This window comes from Protopterus annectens, chromosome 4.part0 (assembly GCF_019279795.1).
Source record: "Protopterus annectens isolate FY-2018-M chromosome 4.part0, PAN1.0, whole genome shotgun sequence".
NCBI lineage: Eukaryota > Metazoa > Chordata > Ceratodontiformes > Protopteridae > Protopterus > Protopterus annectens.
In genome coordinates this window covers 798,835,280-798,858,086 of record NC_056733.1, presented here as the reverse complement: position 1 = coordinate 798,858,086, position 22,807 = coordinate 798,835,280, and the positions used below count along the sequence as shown (strand labels likewise).

The 22,807-nt window shown below is 38.1% G+C and overlaps 1 protein-coding gene across 2 annotated transcripts in view; it reads right to left on the bottom strand.

Annotated features, from left to right (window-relative positions):
• The window catches only part of ADGRD1 (adhesion G protein-coupled receptor D1), a 2,063,662-nt gene that overhangs the window by 789,916 nt on the left and 1,250,939 nt on the right, over positions 1-22,807 (bottom strand). For both annotated transcript variants that reach the window (XM_044068759.1, XM_044068760.1), the window contains one exon: positions 20,281-20,404. In XM_044068759.1, coding sequence (XP_043924694.1) covers positions 20,281-20,404 — 124 coding nt within the window. The remainder of the gene's footprint in view (positions 1-20,280; positions 20,405-22,807) is intronic.

Below are 22,807 nucleotides of genomic sequence, written 5' to 3'. Positions count from 1 at the left end.
AAGCAGGAGTCATAGGTGATGGATCAGGATAATCAGACTTCTCTACTATTACTATTTCGGAGGACCATTTCTATTTTTAGGACGGATTTGCCCCTGCATAAGATGTGCATATTTTTGGAGGTATGTCCCTATTTTCAAAGTTTTCTGAATCCCCCCTCATTCATTAAAGTCTACAGATTTTAGATTGTCTCTTTGATAATGTGTTTATATTTCTTCATTATTTTGTCAGTGTCTTTAAAATGTTTATCCCACATTCCTACTGGAAGTAAGAAGTGTTATGTACTAGCTGGTATTCACATTTTATGCTAATTAGATGCACACATTTTCGGATGGATGTACTTACATTTCAAGGATCTTTTACCTATTTAAAGTGTCTGCAGGTTCAGAGGTATGATTTATAGATTCAAAATTATCACAGGAAAAAAATGCAGACATTTTTAAATCAGCTAATTAATAAGCCATAACAAGTCAAAAGTAAGAAAAATAAACAAATTCAGACAAAGAAATGATATAGCACTCATTTGCCACATTTCCTATTCTTATCATTACTAAATTACATCACTGGATAACGGTCCTGTAGGGAGACATCCATGACATCCTCGGTCTTGACTCACCATATAATATTCTATGCCCATTACATTTTCCATTCTTCACATAATCAATATTAAAGTGAAATCTATTTACAGATAAACATTTCTTACATCTGGACTATCCTGTTACACTTCATTTATCTCATTGCAGCAGTGAGATGAAAGTTATTAACTATTACTGAATAAATCATATACTCCATTCCTCATCATTTTGGCATTAGTTTAATCCATGACACACTAAGTTACGAAGTACAAAAGAATGAACAGTCTACACTCACTGACCAACTACAAACCTATCATTTTCTTCTTCTGTCTTATAGGTAAGCAGTAGGCTAGCTACCTTTATGGACCATTTTAAGCCTAGCTAATTTCCCTTAAAGGTGAGCATCAAACCCTGTACTTTGCATCTGAGAGGTAAACACCTTAACCATTACGCCAAACCCCAATTCTAAGCTGAGGCCTTGATGAGAATTGAACTTACATCCCTGAGTTGCAAGGCCAGAGCTCTAATCCCTGAGCTACAAAATCTTCTTTTAGCCTGTTTTTCAAATTATCATGCATTTCACTTATATACCCTTAAACCTTGCCACCACAATAAACAGAACATGCTGGATGGATAGATTCCTGTCCCAGAGACTTCCCATGCTCTGGAACAGACTACCCATTCATGTCAAGCAAAGCTCCTCATTAGCTCTCTTTAAGAAAAATCTCGACAGTTGGATGGGAAATAGGAAATTCACCCCGGGGATCACTTCTGTGGCTCTGCTAGACAGGGGAGCAGGAAAATACCTTTCTTGGGTGGCGAAAGCCAGGGAACTTTTTCGGCTAGGCTTATATAGGCCCCAGGGCCAATAACCTAGTACCTACCTATGAACCTATAAAGTATTCCTCAATCAAATCCCTAAAAAATATTTTGCACTGACACTGAGCCCATGATTGTTATACCTGGTGTTATCCTGCATAAGTATTTTTGTAGCATCTTAGCATTAATTTCAGACTTAACAAATACCAATTTCTAGTCATTAGCAGAAGTTGTCAACAAGAATGCCTTTTGAACCTGGTTGACTTTTTTGAAACAGACACTAGAGCCATTGACGAGGGCAAAGCAGTCCATACAGCCTACCTGGACTTGGCTAAAGCTTTCAACACAATACCCCACTCAGGCATCATAGACAAGCTCAACACCTTAAATGTAAATCCATATGTCACAAGATGGATTGCAAACTGGCTAAAGGATAGAACCCATAAAGTCAAAATCGCTGGAGCCATGTCAGACTCAAAGCCAGTCACAAGTGGTGCCCCACAGGGCTCTGTCCTGGGACCCCTCTTGTTCAGCATTTATTTCTCAGATGTGAAAGCAAACATGGGAGGATTGTGGCTGACAAAGTTCGCAGATGACTGCAAACTAGGCGCCATAGTCGATACACCAGCTGACACATACATCCTACAGAAAGGCCTCACTGAAACGGACAACTGGTGCCGGAGTCATGGCCTTAAACTAAATGCCAAAAAATGTATAGTCATCCCCTTTGGGAAAAACAAAGTACCCACAAATTATCACATAGACAGTAACCCACTGAGTACGGAAAAAGTACTCAGAGACCTGGGGACCCAAGTCGATAGTGACCTCTCATGTGACACCCACGTTGCCAAGGTGGTTAGAAAGACTTTCTACCTTGCCCACCTTATCATGAAGGGATTCACATCCAGATCAAAGGAGGTCATTGTACCCTTATACTCCTCCCTTATTAGGCCCATGATTGAGTACAATGCCCCATTTGGTATGTACCTCACCCGGCACTTGCAACAGCTAGAGAGACCCCAAAAGTACCTCACCAAGAGAATCAAGGGTCTCCAACATATGTCATATGTGGCCAGACTAAAGAAACTCCAGCTCTATTCAGTAGCATACCGCCTACTCAGAGGTAATCTGTGCCTGACGTACAAGGCCATGTCCAATCAGGAATTGATGGACATGTTCCACCTCAAAAAATCCAAATCCATCAGAACCACGAGAGCTAAAGATTTAAACCTCAGCACAAATATGAATAGGACATGCTGGAGGGACAGATTCATAACTCAGAGGCTTCCCATACTCTGGAACAGAATCCCAGTTCATGTTAGGCAGAGCCCCTCACTGACTCTCTTCAAGAGAAATCTTGACGAGTGGATGGGAGATCGTAGGTTTACCCCAGGAGTCATCTCTGTGTCACTACTAGACAGAGGCACAGTAAACTAAGTCTATTATGTAAGGGGGTCTTCACTGTGTCACTACTAGACAGAGGCACAGTATTCTAAATCTATTCTGTACACTAGACAGAGGCACACTAAACTAATTATATTATGTAAGGGGGTCTTCACTGTGTCACTACTAGACAGAGGCACAGTATTCTAAATCTATTCTGTACACTTTTGTACCAATACATGGGGTGGTGAAAGCCACATCACTATGGCTAGGCTTATAAATGCCCCAGGGCAGATAGCCTAGTACTAAATTATGAAACTATGAAACTTTTGCTTTCACATCAATGAACACGAGGACAGAGCTCTGAGGGACACGACTTGTGACATTTTTTTATCAGTCATGCAGCTAGTAATCCAATGAATAATGTAAGTAGTACAGGGTAACTGTTTTATACCCTGTTAAGCTATGTAAGATTATAAATAATTCCTGTATGAAAAATGGTGTCAAAGGCCTTGATCAAGTCCAGATAGGAAACATGTACAATCTTCCCCTCTTGCTAAGGCTTTGTTAACCTTTTTGAAAAAATCAACCATACTGAATAAACAAGATTGATCTTTCACATAACTGGACAGGATCCAGGCTCTGAATGTTGCCTCTGTCATTGTTCCAGGGTCTGAATGTTGTCTCTGTCATTGTTCATGACCTCTAGAATGATTGGTTACTTGACCTTATAAATGATGTTGGAGAAGCTTATGAGGTTACACTAACAGGGTCAGTAGTATGGCCACCCTTAGACAGTGACACCAAAATGACCACTTTCCAATCTTTGTAAATATAACCAGTAGTGAGGATTAGGTTGAAAGAATTAAAAGGCACCAAAGCAAAATATGCTTTGCACTTACTAGAAGGCAGACAGAAATGTTACTGGGATTCAATAGGCTGGTGTTCTTGGTATTGGATCGGGCTAACAAGACTTGATCCAGAGCGATCTTATGATGGGAGGTTACTAAGGAATAAGTAGGAGGATCAGTGCCTTCTGTGGACAAAATAAAGTTAGAGCTGTGGACAAAATAAAGTTAGAGCTGAATTTGACAACAAGGACACTGGCAATAGCTTCAGTACCACAATAGGTGGCATCATTTAGTGTCAATTCAGAGCACTGTCTGCTGTGCCTTGGAGATAACTATTATATACAGGTACTTTACCAAATCAGATCACCACAGTATTTTTTGGCTGTTGTTTTTTTTTTTTTCTTTTTTATGACTCTTACCAAATAATTAACATCATATTTAAAATGTATAAGTCACTGACAAACAGCAGCATGCACCAAGCATATGAAAAAATTAACTGATCTCAGTTTCATTAAATGCTACAAGTATTATGCCAAAATGGAATCAATGTTTCAGCAATTATCTGAATTAACAGGTCTTTACAAAAATCAGTGCAGTAACATCCTTGTGCTTTTTGTAAATATTTTGAACTGATTTTTTTGCCACTAATATTACTTGAGTCCATCTCAATCACCATCTCCTAAGAAGAGGGGCAAAAGGAATTTATGTCATCTATTTAAAAGGCTGGAGGAGGGTATATAGCTTTATCCAAAATACAATTGCTGAAATCAGAGAAATTTGAGTACAGTGTTTCAAAAAAAAAAAAAAGTTTGACCATCAGAAGTCACTGAAGAAAGAATGGGTAAACACTTGATTTTTGCGAAAATCTACTTTTTTTCTGAGTAAGGGCAACCGCAGGGATAATTATAAGAGGGAACAGGAATTACAAAAGGTACAACTGACAACATGACAGGTGTGGAAGGGTCTGTCTCTGTATAAACAGTTGTTTCAGATAACTGCCTATTTGTATTGTTATGATCACTAGTGTGTGAATTTGCTATGAAATATTTGTTATTTGTTACCAGATCTAGTCAGAAGTTATCACTGTTACACTCTGCAGACACTATGAAGAAACAATCACTCTGAAAGTGTGAGCAAAAACATTGGAATTTTTCAATTACAATCATATATTTGACCAGTTTCCTTAAAAATGATACATCAAATCACAGAATGAATATACTCGTGTTACAAACACGATGGGGTCACACATTACCTGCACATGAACCACATACAAAGCACTAACCACAAATAGGTGTTGTGAAGTGCAACGTTATGAAGAACAATGCAGTTGCATGAAGGTGGAGCCTATAAATCCTCCATGTAAATTCTAAGCAAGCATGCTTTGTTGTAAATTGCCAGGTTACTACAGGTCACATATGAAGTCTCACAGAGTACACAGCAAGGTCAGTAGTTCAAAAGGATGCAGTAGTGAGGGGTGTAGCTAAGTTCTAGGAGAACAAACAGACTTTAATAGCCTGAGTTTGTCTACTAAGCACAGGCTGAATGAGCTATGTATCTACAGACCATAAATGACTAATTGTTAAATCTAACGCCATTGTAGGTTAAGGACACTCCTGATCTAATCTAAATTGTTAGAAGACCAAACCATGTCCACTCTTGGTAAACTGAGGTGAAACAAGTTCTCAATAGGTTGCCTTCCAAGTCCAGAGCACATGATGTCAGGAGACATGCATCTATGTATTTCTTTTTCAAGTATTGCCACATTTTAATCGCTGTATGTGGGAAATAAGCAATGATTTGTAGCTATTACTAAGAATGAAACAAACAAGACACAAACCTCCGGATATCACTGCTTAGCTGTGGAGAATAGTGCCTTCTCACTATACGTGGACCAGCAAGTGTAGTATCTAATTGACATCAGTTCTCTGAAGTTTTATGCCAACAAGATATGATGAACAAGAGTCCACAAGGATGAAGCACTCTAAACACACACAGATGCAGGCAAAACAGCTGCATATACGTTAGTAACATGATTACAAAAAAGTAAACATAAAAGGCAATGCTCTCAGCAGCTAATAAAACAAATACAAAACAAAGAATTTTCTTCATTGGTAATGTAACAGAAATGTACCCTACACAAACCTAGGTCTATGGTATGACCCCTTCCATGTTGGCACTGTTCCTGCACTGCATTACATAGATGCTTTATTCTGCAAATGAAGCAAGTTTAATGATGCACACCCCACCCCATCCAAAAAAGCACAATGAAAATATTAATCACACTGTACTACAAAGGACAACGTATGCCACCAAATTCCAGACTCGGCAGAACTATATAAACCATATATAAAATGTCATATTGAAAAGTTACGTGTTACAAAGCAGACAGCTGAGGAACTGTGATATGCTAATGTTATATTCCCAGGATACACAGGTGACATGCTCTGTACCAAAGTAAAATGAAATCTAAACTTAAATAACCAATCCAGAGTGCAAAATTCACCAAGCAAGACTGATGAAGTTCCAGTAACACTGCAAGTTAAAAATGTTTACCCTGTGCTACAACCTCACAATTGGACTCTCCCACTGTGGCATGATAGTTTCACCTCTATTACTAAATAATAAAAATGTCATTTTATAATAGCAACAACCCACTCCTGTATGTAACTATCACACATTTACTCAAGTTCAGCTTTATTTAATCACTTGGGCTTCGCCCTCATGATCAGACTATGCCAACTGTGGATAACTCCTGTGATATCCACAACCAGTAATGAGTTATGGGAATGTATCTTACAGTTCATACTATCCAGCAACACCTTGACACAGGACTCCAACAGGTAGTCACTTAGGTGAAAGTCCCATGGCTCATACAGAGAAAGTCCCAACTACTGCTAGTACTTCTATTACTAATACTGCTGCTATTGCTACTACTACTACTGCTCCTACCTACTACTACTACTACTACTCTTAATACTACTGCTGCTACCTGCTACTACTACTGCTGCTAATGCTACTACTACTACCTATGTGTACTATTAATACTGCTATTGCTACTGCTACTTCCTATTACTACTATTACTACTACTGCTACTATCTACAACTACTATAACTGCTACTACTACTGATGCTACTACTACTGCTACTAGCTACTAGTACTATTACTACTGCTACTACTGTTCCTACCTACTACTACTGCTACTACTACTACTGCTCCTACCTACTACTGCTAATACTACTGCTGCTACCTGCTACTACTACTGCTGCTAATGCTACTACTACTACCTATGTGTACTATTAATACTGCTATTGCTACTGCTACTTCCTATTACTACTATTACTACTACTGCTACTATCTACTACTATAACTGCTACTACTACTGATGCTACTACTACTGCTACTAGCTACTAGTACTATTACTACTGCTAATGCTACTGTTCCTACCTACTACTACTGCTACTACTACTGCTCCTACCTACTACTGCTAATACTACTGCTGCCACCTGCTACTACTGCTGCTAATGCTACTACTACTACCTATGTGTACTATTAATACTGTTATTGCTACTGCTACTTCCTATTACTACTATTACTACTACTGCTACTATCTACAACTACTATAACTGCTACTACTACTGATGCTACTACTACTGCTACTAGCTACTAGTACTATTACTACTGCTAATGCTACTGTTCCTACCTACTACTACTGCTACTACTACTACTACTACTCTTAATACTACTGCTGCTACCTGCTATTACTACTGCTGCTAATGCTACTACTACTACCTATGTGTACTATTAATACTGTTATTGCTACTGTTACTTCCTATTACTACTATTACTACTACTGCTACTATCTACAACTACTATAACTGATGCTACTACTGATGCTACTACTACTGCTACTAGCTACTAGTACTATTACTACTGCTAATGCTACTGTTCCTACCTACTACTACTGCTACTACTACTGCTCCTACCTACTACTGCTAATACTACTGCTGCTACCTGCTACTACTACCGCTACTACCTACTTGTACTATTAATACTGCTAATCCTACTGATACTACGTATTACTACTATTACTACTATTGTGACTACCTACAACTACTATAACTGCTACTACTACTAATGTTTCTACTACTGCTACTAGCTACTAGTACTAGTACTACTGCTACTACTACTGTTCCTACCTACTACTACTGCTACTACTATTAATTAATTTATTTTTTATTTGTTTGTCTTTATTTACTGGGAAAGTCTGACTGGGTAATACCCATTTTCAGTGGAGGCCTAGGAAGAAAAGCTCAATATGCTTACAGTGCATCATATAAAGTTCCAGTTAAACACAGAGTAGTTACATTTCTATTTCTATTTATACACAAGCCGTGGTTACATTTATACTTTCTAAAATTTTACAGAGGTGGAAGTTACTAAAGAGAAAGCACACATTCAACTTAATGGATTGTACAGGCAGCAATTATGTATAAAAATTGTTTTGTCATTTCAGTAACAGCTTGAGAATATTATGTTTAAGGAGAGTATTTGGAGAGTATCATACAATGAACACAAAGTTTTAACTGTGTGGTGAGCATGTATAGGAACAGAGACCTGACAACATCCATGGCTGCATCCTACATGAACTCAGGCAAGAGCTCTCAGCTCCATTAGGCACCCTATTCAACCAAAGCTTGAGTACTGGCTTCATCCCAGCTGAATGGAAGACAGCCACTGTCATCCCTCTACTCAAAGGTGGCATTGTCCACTGACCCAGGCAATTATAGGCCCATCGGCCTAACTAGCCTGATCTGTAAGGTCACGGAATGCATTATCATAGACCTTGTAAACAGGACACTGGCAACCTCCAGCTCCATTAGGCACCCTATTCAACCAAAGCTTGAGTACTGGCTTCATCCCAGCTGAATGGAAGACAGCCACTGTCATCCCTCTACTCAAAGGTGGCATTGTCCACTGACCCAGGCAATTATAGGCCCATCAGCCTAACTAGCCTGATCTGTAAGGTCATGGAATGCATTATCATGGACCTTGTAAAAAGGACACTGGCAACCTCCAAATACTTGACCCCACACAGTTTGGTTTTGTCAGAGGGAGATCATGTCTGTTAAACCTAGTCAACTTCTTCGAAACAGTCACCAAAGCTATGGACAAGGGGAAGACAGTACACACCACCTACACTGATCTAGCCAAAGCCTTTGACACTATTCCCTACTCGAGCATAACAGATAAACTCTCCCAGCTAGGGATCAACCTGTATGTAACTGGCTCATTAATAGAACCCACTCAGTCAAAATAGGGGAAGCCACCTCTAGTAGTAGACCCATAACGAGCGGCGTACCCCAAGGATCAGTCTTAGGGCCTCTACTCTTTGGGCAGGGGCGGCTCGTGGCATCGGACTGCCGGACTGCCGTCCCCTCAACTAAATAGTAGTAATTGTTTATGTTTATTAATAATGTAAAAAAAATATATATATATCTTTTTTTGTACTTTAATAAATCAAAATTTCGAGTCCGCGACTCAGAAGTACGCGCATGCGCATTGCGCACTTTAACCAGGGTTTTAAACAGCTTTTTTTTTTTTTTTTTTTTTTTTTCATTGCAGCCCGGAGGAGCAATGAAGGCATCATTGTGATGCCCAGAAGTCTATGCAGTTCCAAACCGCATAGAATTGGAAGGGGCTTGGACTGCGACGTCCACAGGCACGTCATGACGTGCTTGCTGGGCTAAGCCTAAATGCTGCTGATTGGTTGTCGCTCTCTTCCTGGGCTTTATGTGCTGGGAAAAGAGCGAGAATCAAGCAGTTTCAGTTGTAGAATGAGGTGTAACAGTGAAGTTACCCAAATGTGGAGAACTACTTCTAGTTTACCAATGATTCACAATTAGCAGTTTGGCAGTACCCCTGTTGACTCCGTATTCATTAAAATGAGGTACTAATGGATGCATTCCTTCAGGCAGGTTTATATTGTCAGATGGAGTATAAAATGACTGTTAAATGATACTGCTCTGGTAAGTAATATTTTTTTTAACTATGAAGCCACTGTATAAGGCATTAGCAAAGGCTTTTTACTACATTACTGGCTATCATGTAGAGGACAGCCTGAAAGCATCTATATGTGGTAAATTGTGGAGTTTTGTACAGGGATGCAATCAAACAGAAAAAGGCAGAATGTTATACTGAATGATATTATTATGACTCCAGTCCAAACATACTTCTGTGGTCAGGGTGCAAAATGTAATAGATACTCATATGTTTCCTTTATTTTTATCAAAGCTGTTTCTGTCTCGCTCACCTATTGAAGTTCCAAGCTGTCATCTTGAATGTTCTGTGAAGTTTAATTTCTTGCTGTATCTGCTTCAGTCTGTCATTGTGCATTAGTGAGATTAGAAATAATAAGTGAACACTGAGCAAGCTGAAATCAATTTTTGACTTCAGTGCACTGACATGGATTCTTACAAATTGCTGTCTGCTTGTAAGCACTATGAACTTTTGCTACATAAGAATGGAAGCTATCCTGCGTGAATTATACCTGCATCATGCAGCACATAATTAACAAGTACAACATGGCTTAACAATATATGTTCTATTGGATTTTGTCAATACTATTACATAAACTATTGCATTCATTTCTAATGTTTAGTCATAAAGCATGAACAAACTTAGCAACTTTTTGTTTCACAAATGAATTACTTCAAGTTACATGAAGTTATGCTTTAAAATTCCTGCATTTAAAATTCTAAAAGGAACACAAAGTGCACAAAATTATTCTTTCAGTTCTGTAAATAATGATTCATGTGCATTCACCAGACTGAATTCTTTGTCATGAAAACCTTTTATTACATTCTCTTGTGAAGTCCAATATCTTCCCACATGTTTTGCCATCATATTATCCTTCACATCTTCAGTTCTGGCAGAATTTATTCATCCAGATTTGTGCTAAAAACTGAATATGTTTGGGGGCTATATTTCCCCCATTACTGACTTTGTCCGGGTGTTTTTTGTTAAGAGATTAAGAGCTATGGTGAGAACTGAATTCACTGAATGTTTGGGGGCTGTATTCATCAATTATTGGCTTTGTTCAGGTGTTTTGTGCCAAGAGGTTGACAGGTGTGCTATGGTGAGAACTTAATTCACTAAATGGTAGCCATTTAAGTTTCCGTCTTCCTCTTTCAGAAAACAGCTGATTTGGCATAGTGGTATGTTGCTCTGACTGTTTTGCACAGGGACCTTGGCAGTAAAATTTATGGTGGTAACACAGCATTTTATTCTAGCAACTTTCCAAGATTATACAAGCAATGTTTAATGTGTCCCTGGTTTTTGGGCTTTTGACCCCCCCCCCCAAATACATTTTGGCTTTTTCCAGTTTTCTTGTGCTGCGAAGTTGAGATGCAGTTGAGTATTGAGTAGATTTTACAAGGAGCTGAGAGCTGCAGGGGAACAGAAGTTTAGTGTTGCTTAAGTGATGTCGGTTTGCCTTGTTAATAGCACAACAGGTTGTGTACTTGCTTTTGATGCAGAAGGCTGTGGGTTCTACTCCCACAAGGGGTGGATGCTGCCGTACTGAGAATGTTCTCCTTGGTGAAGATACTAACTATGAGTCTGTTATCAGTTTGCCATCCATTTCCTCTTGCAATATTACTAGCTTACCATTTTTTTAATGTAATATAGGCAATTTATTCCTGAGGGGCAACATACGCTTTATTTTTCAATGAAACCATGAAATATAAAGGTGTTTGCTAGCAGCAACCTCTTCATTAGTTACAGATTTCTTTAAAGTGGAATTATTTAGATGACTTTTACTTCTTCAGAGATTGTGCATATTTACTGATAATTGACTGTAGAATTGTGCATATTTACTGATAATGTACTGTAGAATTGTGCATATTTACTGATAATGGTGGACTGTAGAATTGTGCATATTTACTGATAATGGTGGACTGTGGAAGTCTGAGTAGACTTTTGTGATAAATGTTCTGAATTGGGCAGTTTTGCCATTATGGGTGCATGCGTTTTGTTTCATTGCTTACTGGAAAAATGTTCAAACCAAATTTAAAACGCCCTCTAACAACTGTACTGTATTGTACAAGGAATGTAATTTAGTACATTGAGGAAGGTGTATCAAAGAGCACATGTATGTTTCATATGTAAGGGGCCTATGATTTGAAAACAGCCCAAAATTAATCTTTATCTGCCACTGGCAAAATGTATTTTCTTTGAATGTGGGTTTCAATGCTGTTTCAATGAATGTGAGTTTCAAGGGCAGAAAAGTTTTAATGCTAAATTTTCATTGTGAGACTGCATTGCTTTGTTTAGCAGATGACTTAGTGTTTGTGCTGTAAAGTACAAAATAAAACTTTCAAATGAAGTCCAACTCATCATAGAAGTAAAGCAGTATGCACATTAGTGTTTATGGTAAATGGAGTGAAATAGCCAAGTAATGGTTCATTGGAATTGCTGCAGAGGCTCCATTCAACCATGATTTTGTCAAAGGTGAAGGGCATTAAACTCAGACAGGTCCAGCTGAACTATACCTCCCAACTGTCCTGATTTTCAAAGAATGAATAGATTTTTGCTTCTTATTTTTGGTTTGTTATTCATAAAATTTGTAGTTTTCTGGCAAATCATTTAGGAATTAAGTCACTAAATGATACACTGAGTTTCAGACTTCATAACCTTCAGAAAAATGCATGCTAAAGTAAGAACTGTTATTCTATCAACTGTCTCAATTTATACAAGAGCAATTTTAGTACTGTTTATATGTTCCCCCAATATATTTGGCCTTGTTCAGATTTACTGCATTAACAGGTTGAGAGGTACACGCAAATAAATTGCTTTATAGAATTAGGCACAGCCAACCTCTCAACTGTCCCCGATTTTGGCTCAAAATGTTGCTCTTCCCCCTAATAATCCCTCCGCAAAATAGCAATTTTGGAAGAAAACATGGAGGGTTTACAATTAAGAAATAACTGTAATAATCAAAGTTATAGATTACTTGAAATGCATGTAGATTGTTTTATTTTGTCAGCTGCTCAAGTTAGCAGTACTAATATTAAAGTGTCCCTTCTTTGACAGGTTCCCAGCTGTATTGTGTGGCTATTTTATATTTTTGCATCACAGTTTTGGTCCATTTTTCATAAAATTGTGTTTTTTGGCAAATTAGTGACAAATCACTAAAGACTGAAGTTAGAAAATAATGACAGACATTTGAGTTTCAGATTTTATACCCTTCAGAAAATTCATATTAATGCAAGACCTATTCTATTATCTTTCTAAGTTTATTAGAGCAATATTTAAAAATTGTCCTTATTTTTGGGCCTTTGTACCACTTTGGCTTTGTCCAGATTTTTTGCTCTGAGGTTGAGAGGTATGACAAATGTGTCAGGGCCATCACAGTCAGCCAGAGACATTTCAAATTGTGACATACTTGTTGCACCCCACTCCCCCATGTAGTGACTCTGGATGTGTCCAAGCAAGGCAAGGAGTAGTTATGCAGTGTAAATGTGCAGTGTGTCCCCCCATCCAAGGTAGACACAAGTACTAGTGGCTTTTCATCTGTCCTTGATTTTGCAGAACGGTCTGGTTTCTGTCATATTTTTGTACTGTTGATTTATGCTTATTACTCAGATTTATGCTTATTACTCAGAAAGTGCCTGTTGCTCTGTGTTTAAGTAACAATGCTTTAATGACCATAAGGTAAGCTTGTCTGAGATCGTAAGATGCAAGTAAGCTTTAATAAGCATACTGTTAAAGAATTGCCAACATTGAAAGCCTTTCTGTTGTTGCCATGCAGAGAATACTTGACTAGATAATGTGTAAGCCTTGGGTATTAAAGGACAGGATTCCATTATTTTAAAAAGCTCATTACACTTGTTGGAAACTTCCAGTCATCTCTACAGACTTTACCCGTAAATTAAACAGAATGCCAATCATGTGTGGTCCATAACCTGTACAGTAATCCTTTAAGCAATGTATCTTGAGCTTGTTTCTTGTTTGCTTTTCATTTTTTACTTTGATCATGTTTTCCCCATGAAACAAGTAGATAGTTGTCAGGCAGCAGGTCTTTTTTGGATAAGAAACATTTTACAAGTGGGGGCATCACAGAGATTTCTACTTTCAGCATGTTACTTGGTACTTTAATAAAGCTGAATATAAATTATAATTAGAACTGCAGTGCAAGGAAAAGTGGTTTGAGTTGAGTGCTTCTGGTTTTTCTTATACTTGATTTTGACTGGCATTCCAGTAATGTATTTAAAAAGTAATTTATTTTTTCATGCCTCACAACCTTTTGTTTCCATCTAGATATTAAGTAAGCTGTCATGCAACCAATGCATTGAAATATTTTTATTCTTCTACACTTATTTTTGTCTTGATTGGACTCTCATAATGATGGTTTGCCACCCAGGGCAACGTATTTAATTAAAGTTAGTTTTTGTGGTTTTGAGCATAGCTCCTCCCCTTTCTGGTTGGCCACACCCTTCCCCTTGACCCCACCCATTCAGCTGTCTCCTGCAGCCCCCCTTTGATTTGAAGTCACCAGCTGCCACTGTGGGATATACTTTTATGAGGAGCAAGCTAAAACCAGTGGTCTGTGGCAGATAACTGCAAAATGGGTGTTGTCTTAAATTCTCCTAGTGATGTAAACATCCTCCAAGAGGGCCTTATCCAAACAAATGACTGGTGCCAGAAGCATGGTCTCAAACTGAATGCCAAAAAATGTATCATCCCCATTAATTATCACATTAATAACAATGTACTAAGCACACAATCATCGTGAGGGACTTGGGCACCCAGGTTGATAGGAATCCTACTTCTGACCACCATGCTGCCTCCATTGTATGGAAGGCTTTCTACACGGCCCACCTAATAAGTAAGGGTATTTCCTCCAGGAACAAGGAGGTCATAATATCCCTGTACTCCTCACTTAGACCCATTATTGAGTACAATGCCCTCTTTGGCATGTACCGTGCCAAGCACATGCAGCAGCTGGAGAGACCACAAAGGTTCTTGACCAATAAAATCAGGGATCTCAAACACCTATCCTATACAGATAGGCTATAGGCCCTGTCCCTCTACTCAGTCTCATACAGACTGCTCAGAGGTGATCTGTGTCTGGCATACAAGGCTGTCTCAGACCCAGCCTTGATGGAGCTGCTGCATATTCGTAAGTCAAACTCGACCCATGCAACCTGCAGGCAAGGCCTCAACCTGGTCTGTGACATTAATAGAACTTGTTGGCAAGATAGATTTGTGTCCCAAAGACTCCCCCAACTGTGGAATAGACTCCATCTCCATGTCAAGCAGAGTACCTCTCTAGCTCCCTTTAGGAGGAACCTGGATGACTGGATGAGAAACAGAAAATACACCGTTGAACAGGGGAAACAGGTGCTGACTTTGTGAGAACATGGGAGAAATTCTTCGCTAGGCTTATAAGGGCCTGTGGGCCAATAGCTTAGTATTGTCCTATGAACATATGAACCTATAAGATATTGTTTAAGTAGTGGTTTAAAACTAATGATTTTGTTGGAGAGTTTTATTTGTGTAGGGATACTATTTGAGAGTTTAGCAATGCATTGGGAGTACAGCGAGTCTCCTGCAACATTATTTGACTTATTTGTGGGTAGTAAGAATTTGTTAGTAGAATGGAGATCCCTTGCTGGATAGTAGGAAGCAATACGTTTTGTAGTGCAGGGCATTTTTCTGGATGATGAATGAGTTTGTGTACTGTAGTTAGTTGTGAATATGTTAGATAGTTGTGTACTTCAAGCCAGTTTAATTGCTTTAAGTTAAGACAAAGGTGGGTCCTATCAGGGAAACTGGTGGCAAATGTAGCTATTTTATTGCAGCAGGACACAAGTTTCTTTCTTTGAGTATTAAGGTTGTTAGGATAGTCAGTTGTAAAAAGGTGGTGGTTAGAGTTATTTCTTGCAGTATCTGTAAGGGATCCATTGATCCTATAATGGAAGTCTAGCTTCTGCTGTGTAGATTTAATGATGTGCAGTGTATACTGGTCATATTTGAGACTGTCATGTATTATAACACCTAGGAGTTTACTGTGTGTTACAGTTTCAATGACAGTATTATTTGCTGACTTTATGGTAAAGGATTACTTTTGATTTGGGGAACTTTTTGAGGTAAAAAGCATTAACTTAGTTTTCTAGTAGTTGAGTAGGAGGTTTGATTCTTTGAGCTAGGTTTCTACATATGAAAAAGATTCTTGGGTAATGTCTGGGAGCTTATTTATTGTTGAGGTCACACATATTACTGAACTAAACTAGCAAGGTGAATGGAGGTGTGGAAGTCATTAATAAATATATGAAATAGTAGAGGACCCAGGATAGAGCCCTGAGGGGACCAGTAGTAGCTAATTGAAAGGATGAGTAGGTTTACTGCCATTTAATGGCTTGTTGTCTTCCATATAGGTAATTAAGGAACCTCAACAAGGAATACTATGAAAGTCTTATTCAGGATAGTCGAATGAGCAGTTGTTGGAGGGAGACAGTATCAAATGCCTTTGACAAGTCTAAGAACATGGTGGACACAAGCAGACCAATGTTTCTGTGTTGGTTTATTATACTGGTAAAATATAGTAGAGCAGTAGCGGTGCTGTGCTGGGCATAAAGCCATATTGTGTTTCTGTGAGCAGGTTATCTGAGGTTAGGTACAGCATCAGTTGCATATGGATGCAGTTCTCTAATATTTTGGAGAGGGGGAGAGAATTGCTACCGGTCAGTAGTTATTAAACTCTGTAGATGTACTGCCTTTGTTCAGTGGTATGATGTAGTATGTTTTCCACAGTGATGGGATGTATCTTTCTGCTATGGAGCTATTAATTAGTAAGGACACAGGGAAGGGTATTACTTCTGTGGCTATTTTAAGAAGTCTGATGGTAGTTGGTCTACAGCTATGGAAGTAATTTTTAGTTTAACGAGCAACTGGAGTAAAATTGACTGAAATTGAGGAGCTGTGGGTGGTTTTGATTGGACAGGGGTAGAGTGAGGTGGCAGGTATGCTAGTGTCTAAGAGAGATAATACTGATTGCATGAAGTAGGAATTAAACTGTGGGGGGATAGGCTCTTTCATATCATATATTTTAGGAGAGAGACTAGTGGTCTTGCCAGGGTAGAGTAGTCTATTTAGTGATGACCAAAAAAGTTTTGGGTTGTTTATATATTTGTCTTATAGGCTAGTATAGTATGTTTGCTATTCCTGTTTGACTTGGAGTTTTGCAAGGTTTCTAAGATGTCTAAATTGCTGTGTTCTATTTTTATAACAAGTTTTCCAGAGTATATCCCTTTTTATCATGATTTTTCTTTTGTTTCGTTTGTCTGCCATGGTGCAAAATTGGACTTTACTCTTTTATTTCATACTGGTGCTAGATTATTTAAGGTCTGCAAGAATATATTACTAAAGTGTAATACAGCAGTGTCTAGTGGCATTGTTCTAAGTACATTCCAGTAACATATATACATATATATATATATATATATATATATATTTTTTTTTTTTTTGTTTGTTTTTAGTGTTTCATTGAAAATATATTTGCTGAAATAAGTTCTGTTTCATATTTGATTATAGATAATATGTTTCTCTAGGTTATGGTGAGTTCTAATAGCATATGTTGGTATGTGGTCACTTATGCTGAGAGGCAGCCTACTTTTGTCAGTTTGCCTGGTGTGTTTGTAAGAATACAATCAAATGTTGAATGTGTCCCTGAAGTTTTATTGATTCTAGTAGGTGTGATTATTAATTGTGTGAATTCATACAAGTTTATGGATTCAGTGGGGGTATTAGAATTTATAAGCTGCCAGTCTATATTTAAGTCTCAAAGTATTATAGTTTAATGGTTAATTTCTTGGGATATCCAACACAGGATGCTTTCAGCAGTATCAAAATTATTCCCTGATGGCATATAAATTGATATTAAACCTATAGTTTTCCTATGGTTGATTTTTAGGAGTGTTTAGTAGTTCAGCATTGTTAAATGTGGTTATTTCTTGTGGAAGTAAGGTAACGGTTAGGGATTTTTTATAGATGATAGCTACACCACCTGTATGCTTGTTTTGTCTGTCATGCCTGAGTATATTGTATCTGGGGGGGGGGGCGTCTCATTATCCTTTATTTCTTTTTTAACTAGGTTTCAGTAGCTATAACTACATCAGGAGTGTATGTGACAAGATAAGCAAGTATGTCATGGATTTTATTGCACATACTTCATAGGTTCATATTTAGTAAGGTCAGTTTGGATTCTGTTTTTTGCTGAGATGTATTAGGTGACTGGTTTATTTTGGTGATGGTTTTATAAACAGTGGGACCAGGATTGGGGTGAATATCTCTGCTAATTTTTTTGAATTGATATTTTACAGAGGGAAGAGTGTGGCCAGTTATATTTTGGTCTTGGTTTGATATTTGATCATACATTTGGATGCCTAGTTTTAAGATATTTATAGAAAAATAAATCAGATATGATTTGTTTGTAGATATAGAGTGTTATGGAGAAAGGCAGGCTGGGTAGATCTTGATATTCTTTGTGAGGATTGTTTGAAGTCCTAAGTATTTGAAGGGGTGGATTTGATAATTGGTGATGAAGGCTAGTAGAGGGAGGATGAATAGTAAAATAATCTGAGCTACGGGTATCTTTGTAACCTGGGTTTTATCTTTGTTGTAAATTAGGATAAAAATGTTAGGAGGGTAGTGGGTTGGTTGTAAATACATAATTTGATAGTTGTAGGAGGCAAGCATTCAGACAAGTCTTGGGTGGTAAACTAGAGTGGGTGTTACTATTGGGAGTAATTGTATTGATTGTTTTCCTACTGGAAGGAACTGATGGTATTGGTTAGAGGAATATGTGGGTGGTGTTATCGAAGTATAAATGTAGAATAAGACAGGGGTGGGTGGAATTTGGGGTTAGGGTAGAGGAGCGGAGTGAGCCCGAGCATTAGTGAGAGTGAACAAAGCAGGTTGAAAACTTCTCAAGAGACAGAGAAAACAATCAGTAACTTAATGTAAACAGCCACAATTCTGCTGAGGGATAAGTAACAGGAACAATGCAGTTTAAAGGGCCTTTGTGCTAATAGATGAATGCCTTGATTTTGTTGCTCTAGGACACAGTTTTAGTAGGAGCATTAGTCCAATATCACCTTGACCTGACTAATGGTGATAACAGTAAAAAATTGCACTTGACTGTTCAAACAACTGTGTAATGTAAGGAGGTTTCTATGGACTTTGAAATTCAAAGTCCAAAAGAATACCTCAACCACCACAGACCAGCAAAACTGCTACTGACACTGATGCTATTACTACTACTACTACTACTACCACTGCTGCTGTTTACTACTACTGATACTGTTATTACTGCTACTATTAATACTACCACTAGTGCTACTCCTACTCTTATTTCTTCTACTATTGATACTATTACTACTGCTACTATTACTGATACCAGTACTATTACTACTACTATTATTACTACTGATACTGGTATTACTACTACTATTACTACTGCTACCGCTACTTCTATTGCTATTGCTCCTACAGATACTGATACCATCACTACTACTGCTGCTACTGTTATTATTACTACTACTGTTACTACTATTATTACTACTGCTATTACAACTGCTGATATTTCTACTACTGCTATTGCTATTACTACTACTATTGCTATTACTACTACTACTGCTATTACTTCTGCTACTGCCACTGTTATTGCTACTATTACTAATATTACTACTACTACTGCTACTGCAGCTACTAGCTGACTTAAATTGTGGCAAACACTGAGGGAGTAGGCTGGGGAGAGACAGGAGTGAGCAACTGATGTATCTTGCCCAAACCAAGAAGAGGGAGTGGCTCAAGTCCCAAATCTTTCAAAAAACATAATATGGTAGATGGCCAGAAGATAAGACCTGTGCTACAGGGACAACATAGTTATAAGGTCTGCTAAAGAGTGCATGCATTGTATACTCCATTCAGGGCAAGGACCAGCAACAATGCTCCTCTATTTTGCAATACTCCTCCTGACCTCTAATAAAAGGATTTAGGCCAATAAAAATAAAAATAAAATTGACCCAGCAAACAGGAAAGGTCTCCCAGTCTTTCAAATTCTAAAGGGCCAAGTAGGATTGGGCATTACGAAATGTTCAATGGAAGGCTACCAACGATGGCAACTCAAGGATGGAATGGAACAGAAAAAGATACAAAAAATAGGATTTTTACTGTGGCTTAGCAAGCCATTGACTCTGTGCACTGTGAAGTGTAACAGACGCAGCTGTGCATACCCAAACATACCCCTCCCCCACCACTACCTCCAGATCTAGTCTGTATGTTAAAGACCTGTAAAGCAGGACTAGGTGCCACAGTATTGCAGGTTAATAGTAGGTTTGACTGCATATATATCAGCTACAAGCACAGTTATTTAGGTAATAGATACATTGTGGGATTCTAAAAAGTAATTAACGTTTTTAATAAATAATAACCAAATTACAAATGGCATCTAGTAGTTTTCATTGCAGGTATCTAGCCATAAATGTTTTGCTGCCTCTAAAAAGGAAATCCCTTAGTCAAATTTTACTTGGTTTAGAATCAGGAAATTTCCATTCTGTCACAATACACAGTAAATGATGTGAGAACCCCTACCTCCATAGGTACCACCTGCATCAGAATAGCAAAGTTGGTAAGGTGGTTACAGATGCAAACTGAGTACGAAAGGTTTCCATGTATACGTATGCAACCTTCATCTGACCAGACTCCAGTGCCAGACCTGCCAAAATAAAATGTTAAAGTTTCAAAACAACAAGGTCATTTTAATCCAATAACTGTTTCAATTCAGAAAAGTGTACTGCTTTTTGCTTTGCAACAAAGCATATTCATTTAACCAAAGAAATCTTAGAAACTCATGTTTTAGTGAAACTGTGGTCAGCCAAGGTTCTTGCAAAGCCCATAGCATATATTTTCATATGGGTGACCTTTAAACAAATAATTCAAAAAGAAGGCCATTATGCCTGCATTCTGTGATTAGGCATTACTATCCCAACATACCACAAAAACTATTAACACTTTGGAGTATCACCCCTGTTGCTAAATGCACTGAAGCAGCTGTACATTGACCTCAGGACATAATAACATCTTATGGAACCTCTTTCCAGTATTAATCTTTCAGCATGTCAAACACACATGTATGCAATCACATACACAAAGGTCTGCATGTAACCATCTGAACCAGCTGCCTACACAAGACACTACATACCTGCCATTACCCTACAATGTCACCTCCATTATAATATACCAGTTTCTGCAGGAATCATCAACATTTGCATGCAGATGAAATTTTCATTCCATAAGGTAATGTATATAATCACATCCCTTTTGATCAAGCAGTGGTTGGCCAAACCATTTATAAGGCCTCGTGAATCAAAGAATACAATCACCATTTTCTGCTGTATTTTTAAGATCCCAAAAGTATTTGCCATTTATGGTTCTTGGAACGTCTAGCCTGTTTTCGGAATAAGGTTTAAAGTCTATTCATCTGAAGGGAAATTTATATGGGTCTACTTTTACTCACTGAAATTACACTTGCTCAAATCGCAAACAGCTGACTCCACTTCAGCGAACTTCCATTCAACCTAAAGCACGGACTACCGAACTTCTTTCCCTGGGAAATGAACCATTTGTCCACCAGGGAAAAAAAGTGAACAGAAACACATTAAACCCACCCACACCTCCCCTAACTAAATATACCAACTCCTAGATCACACTACACTGGGGAAAAGGGAAAAGTTCACCCTGGTGGCCAAGTGGTTTGTTTCACGGGGAACAAAGTTTAGTAGTCCATGCTTTCGGTTGAATGGAAGTTCGCTGAAGTGGAACTGGCTATTTGAGATTCGAACAAGTGTTATTTTGGTGAGTAAAGTAAACCCATATACATATATATATATATATAGAGAGAGAGAGAGAGAGAGACAGGTTTCTTTTGCAAAAGAGTAATTTTATGACTTTGTAAATGGGTATTCTTTGCATGGACTCCTGTCTATATTATTCTTTTCTAATTCTAAGGATAGAGCTAGGGCTGCTGTATTCATTACAAACTGTTGATGACGGCTCACAATTAGGGGTACCACAGGATAGGCAAATAGTTAAAAATAACTCCATCCAAGATGCCGGTAAGGTTTTATGTAGACAAGAGCATTAGAAACTCAGAAATGAACTTATTCCATTATACCTCAAGTGAACATGTCATTAATCTGTTGATCACGCAGGTATGTACTTAATTCTATAAAAAACACTAATGGCCATGCAACTTGTTTAAATTTATAAAATTATGTGTGGGTGACAAGGCAATATACTTGTTACTGTTGTTTGTTACCAATCCAGGAGCCACTGCTCCATACTGGCTTTTGACTACTGTCACTGGAGAGTCTGTATAGGAAGTATTTACTAAGTGTGATGGCCACTTATGCAGCCATTAATGAAGGTTAAGAGTGCACATTTGAATGATGTCACTGGAAGTGAAATTTTCTTTTCTTCATTGTATTTCAGCTGTAAAGGTGAATATATTAAGTAACAGTTTGTCGTGGTGATGCCTTCCACATATAAACAGTATTCATATTCTACTTCTTATAATAGAGTGTAATTTAAACTCCTCTGTCATTCACAGTCATGATCTGGAAATGTTAAATATTCTGAAGTCTCCCTACAGCATCCTAGCAATGTCTCATCTTCCCGTGTCATGTCAGATAGTTAGCTACTCTGAACCAGTGACAGATTATAATAGGAGTGTTAATTCAGCATCTGGGGCCCATGGCTTAAAGGGGGCATTTCAAATTGGACACCTTACAAGGCTAAATTATCTTTTGTAGCACTGCATGTAAATTTACAAGTATCTACTTACTGATTCAGCAGAGAGCTGAGAGCAGACACTTGTAAATGGATAGAAACTCAGCAATGTGGTGGTTAATACCCATCTGCAGTATATTAAAAAAAATGGAAGCAATCACATATGTCTGTGGTTCTTTTTTGGGGTATAACATTCTGATGCTTGACTTTTTTTTTTTTTTTTTGTGCGTCCATGTACGCAGCAGGTAACCAACGATGAATGAGCAAGGATGAAAGCTGCAAGAAATGCTAGAAGGGAAAGAAAATGCTGTTTAGTAAGTCAGAAGTTAGC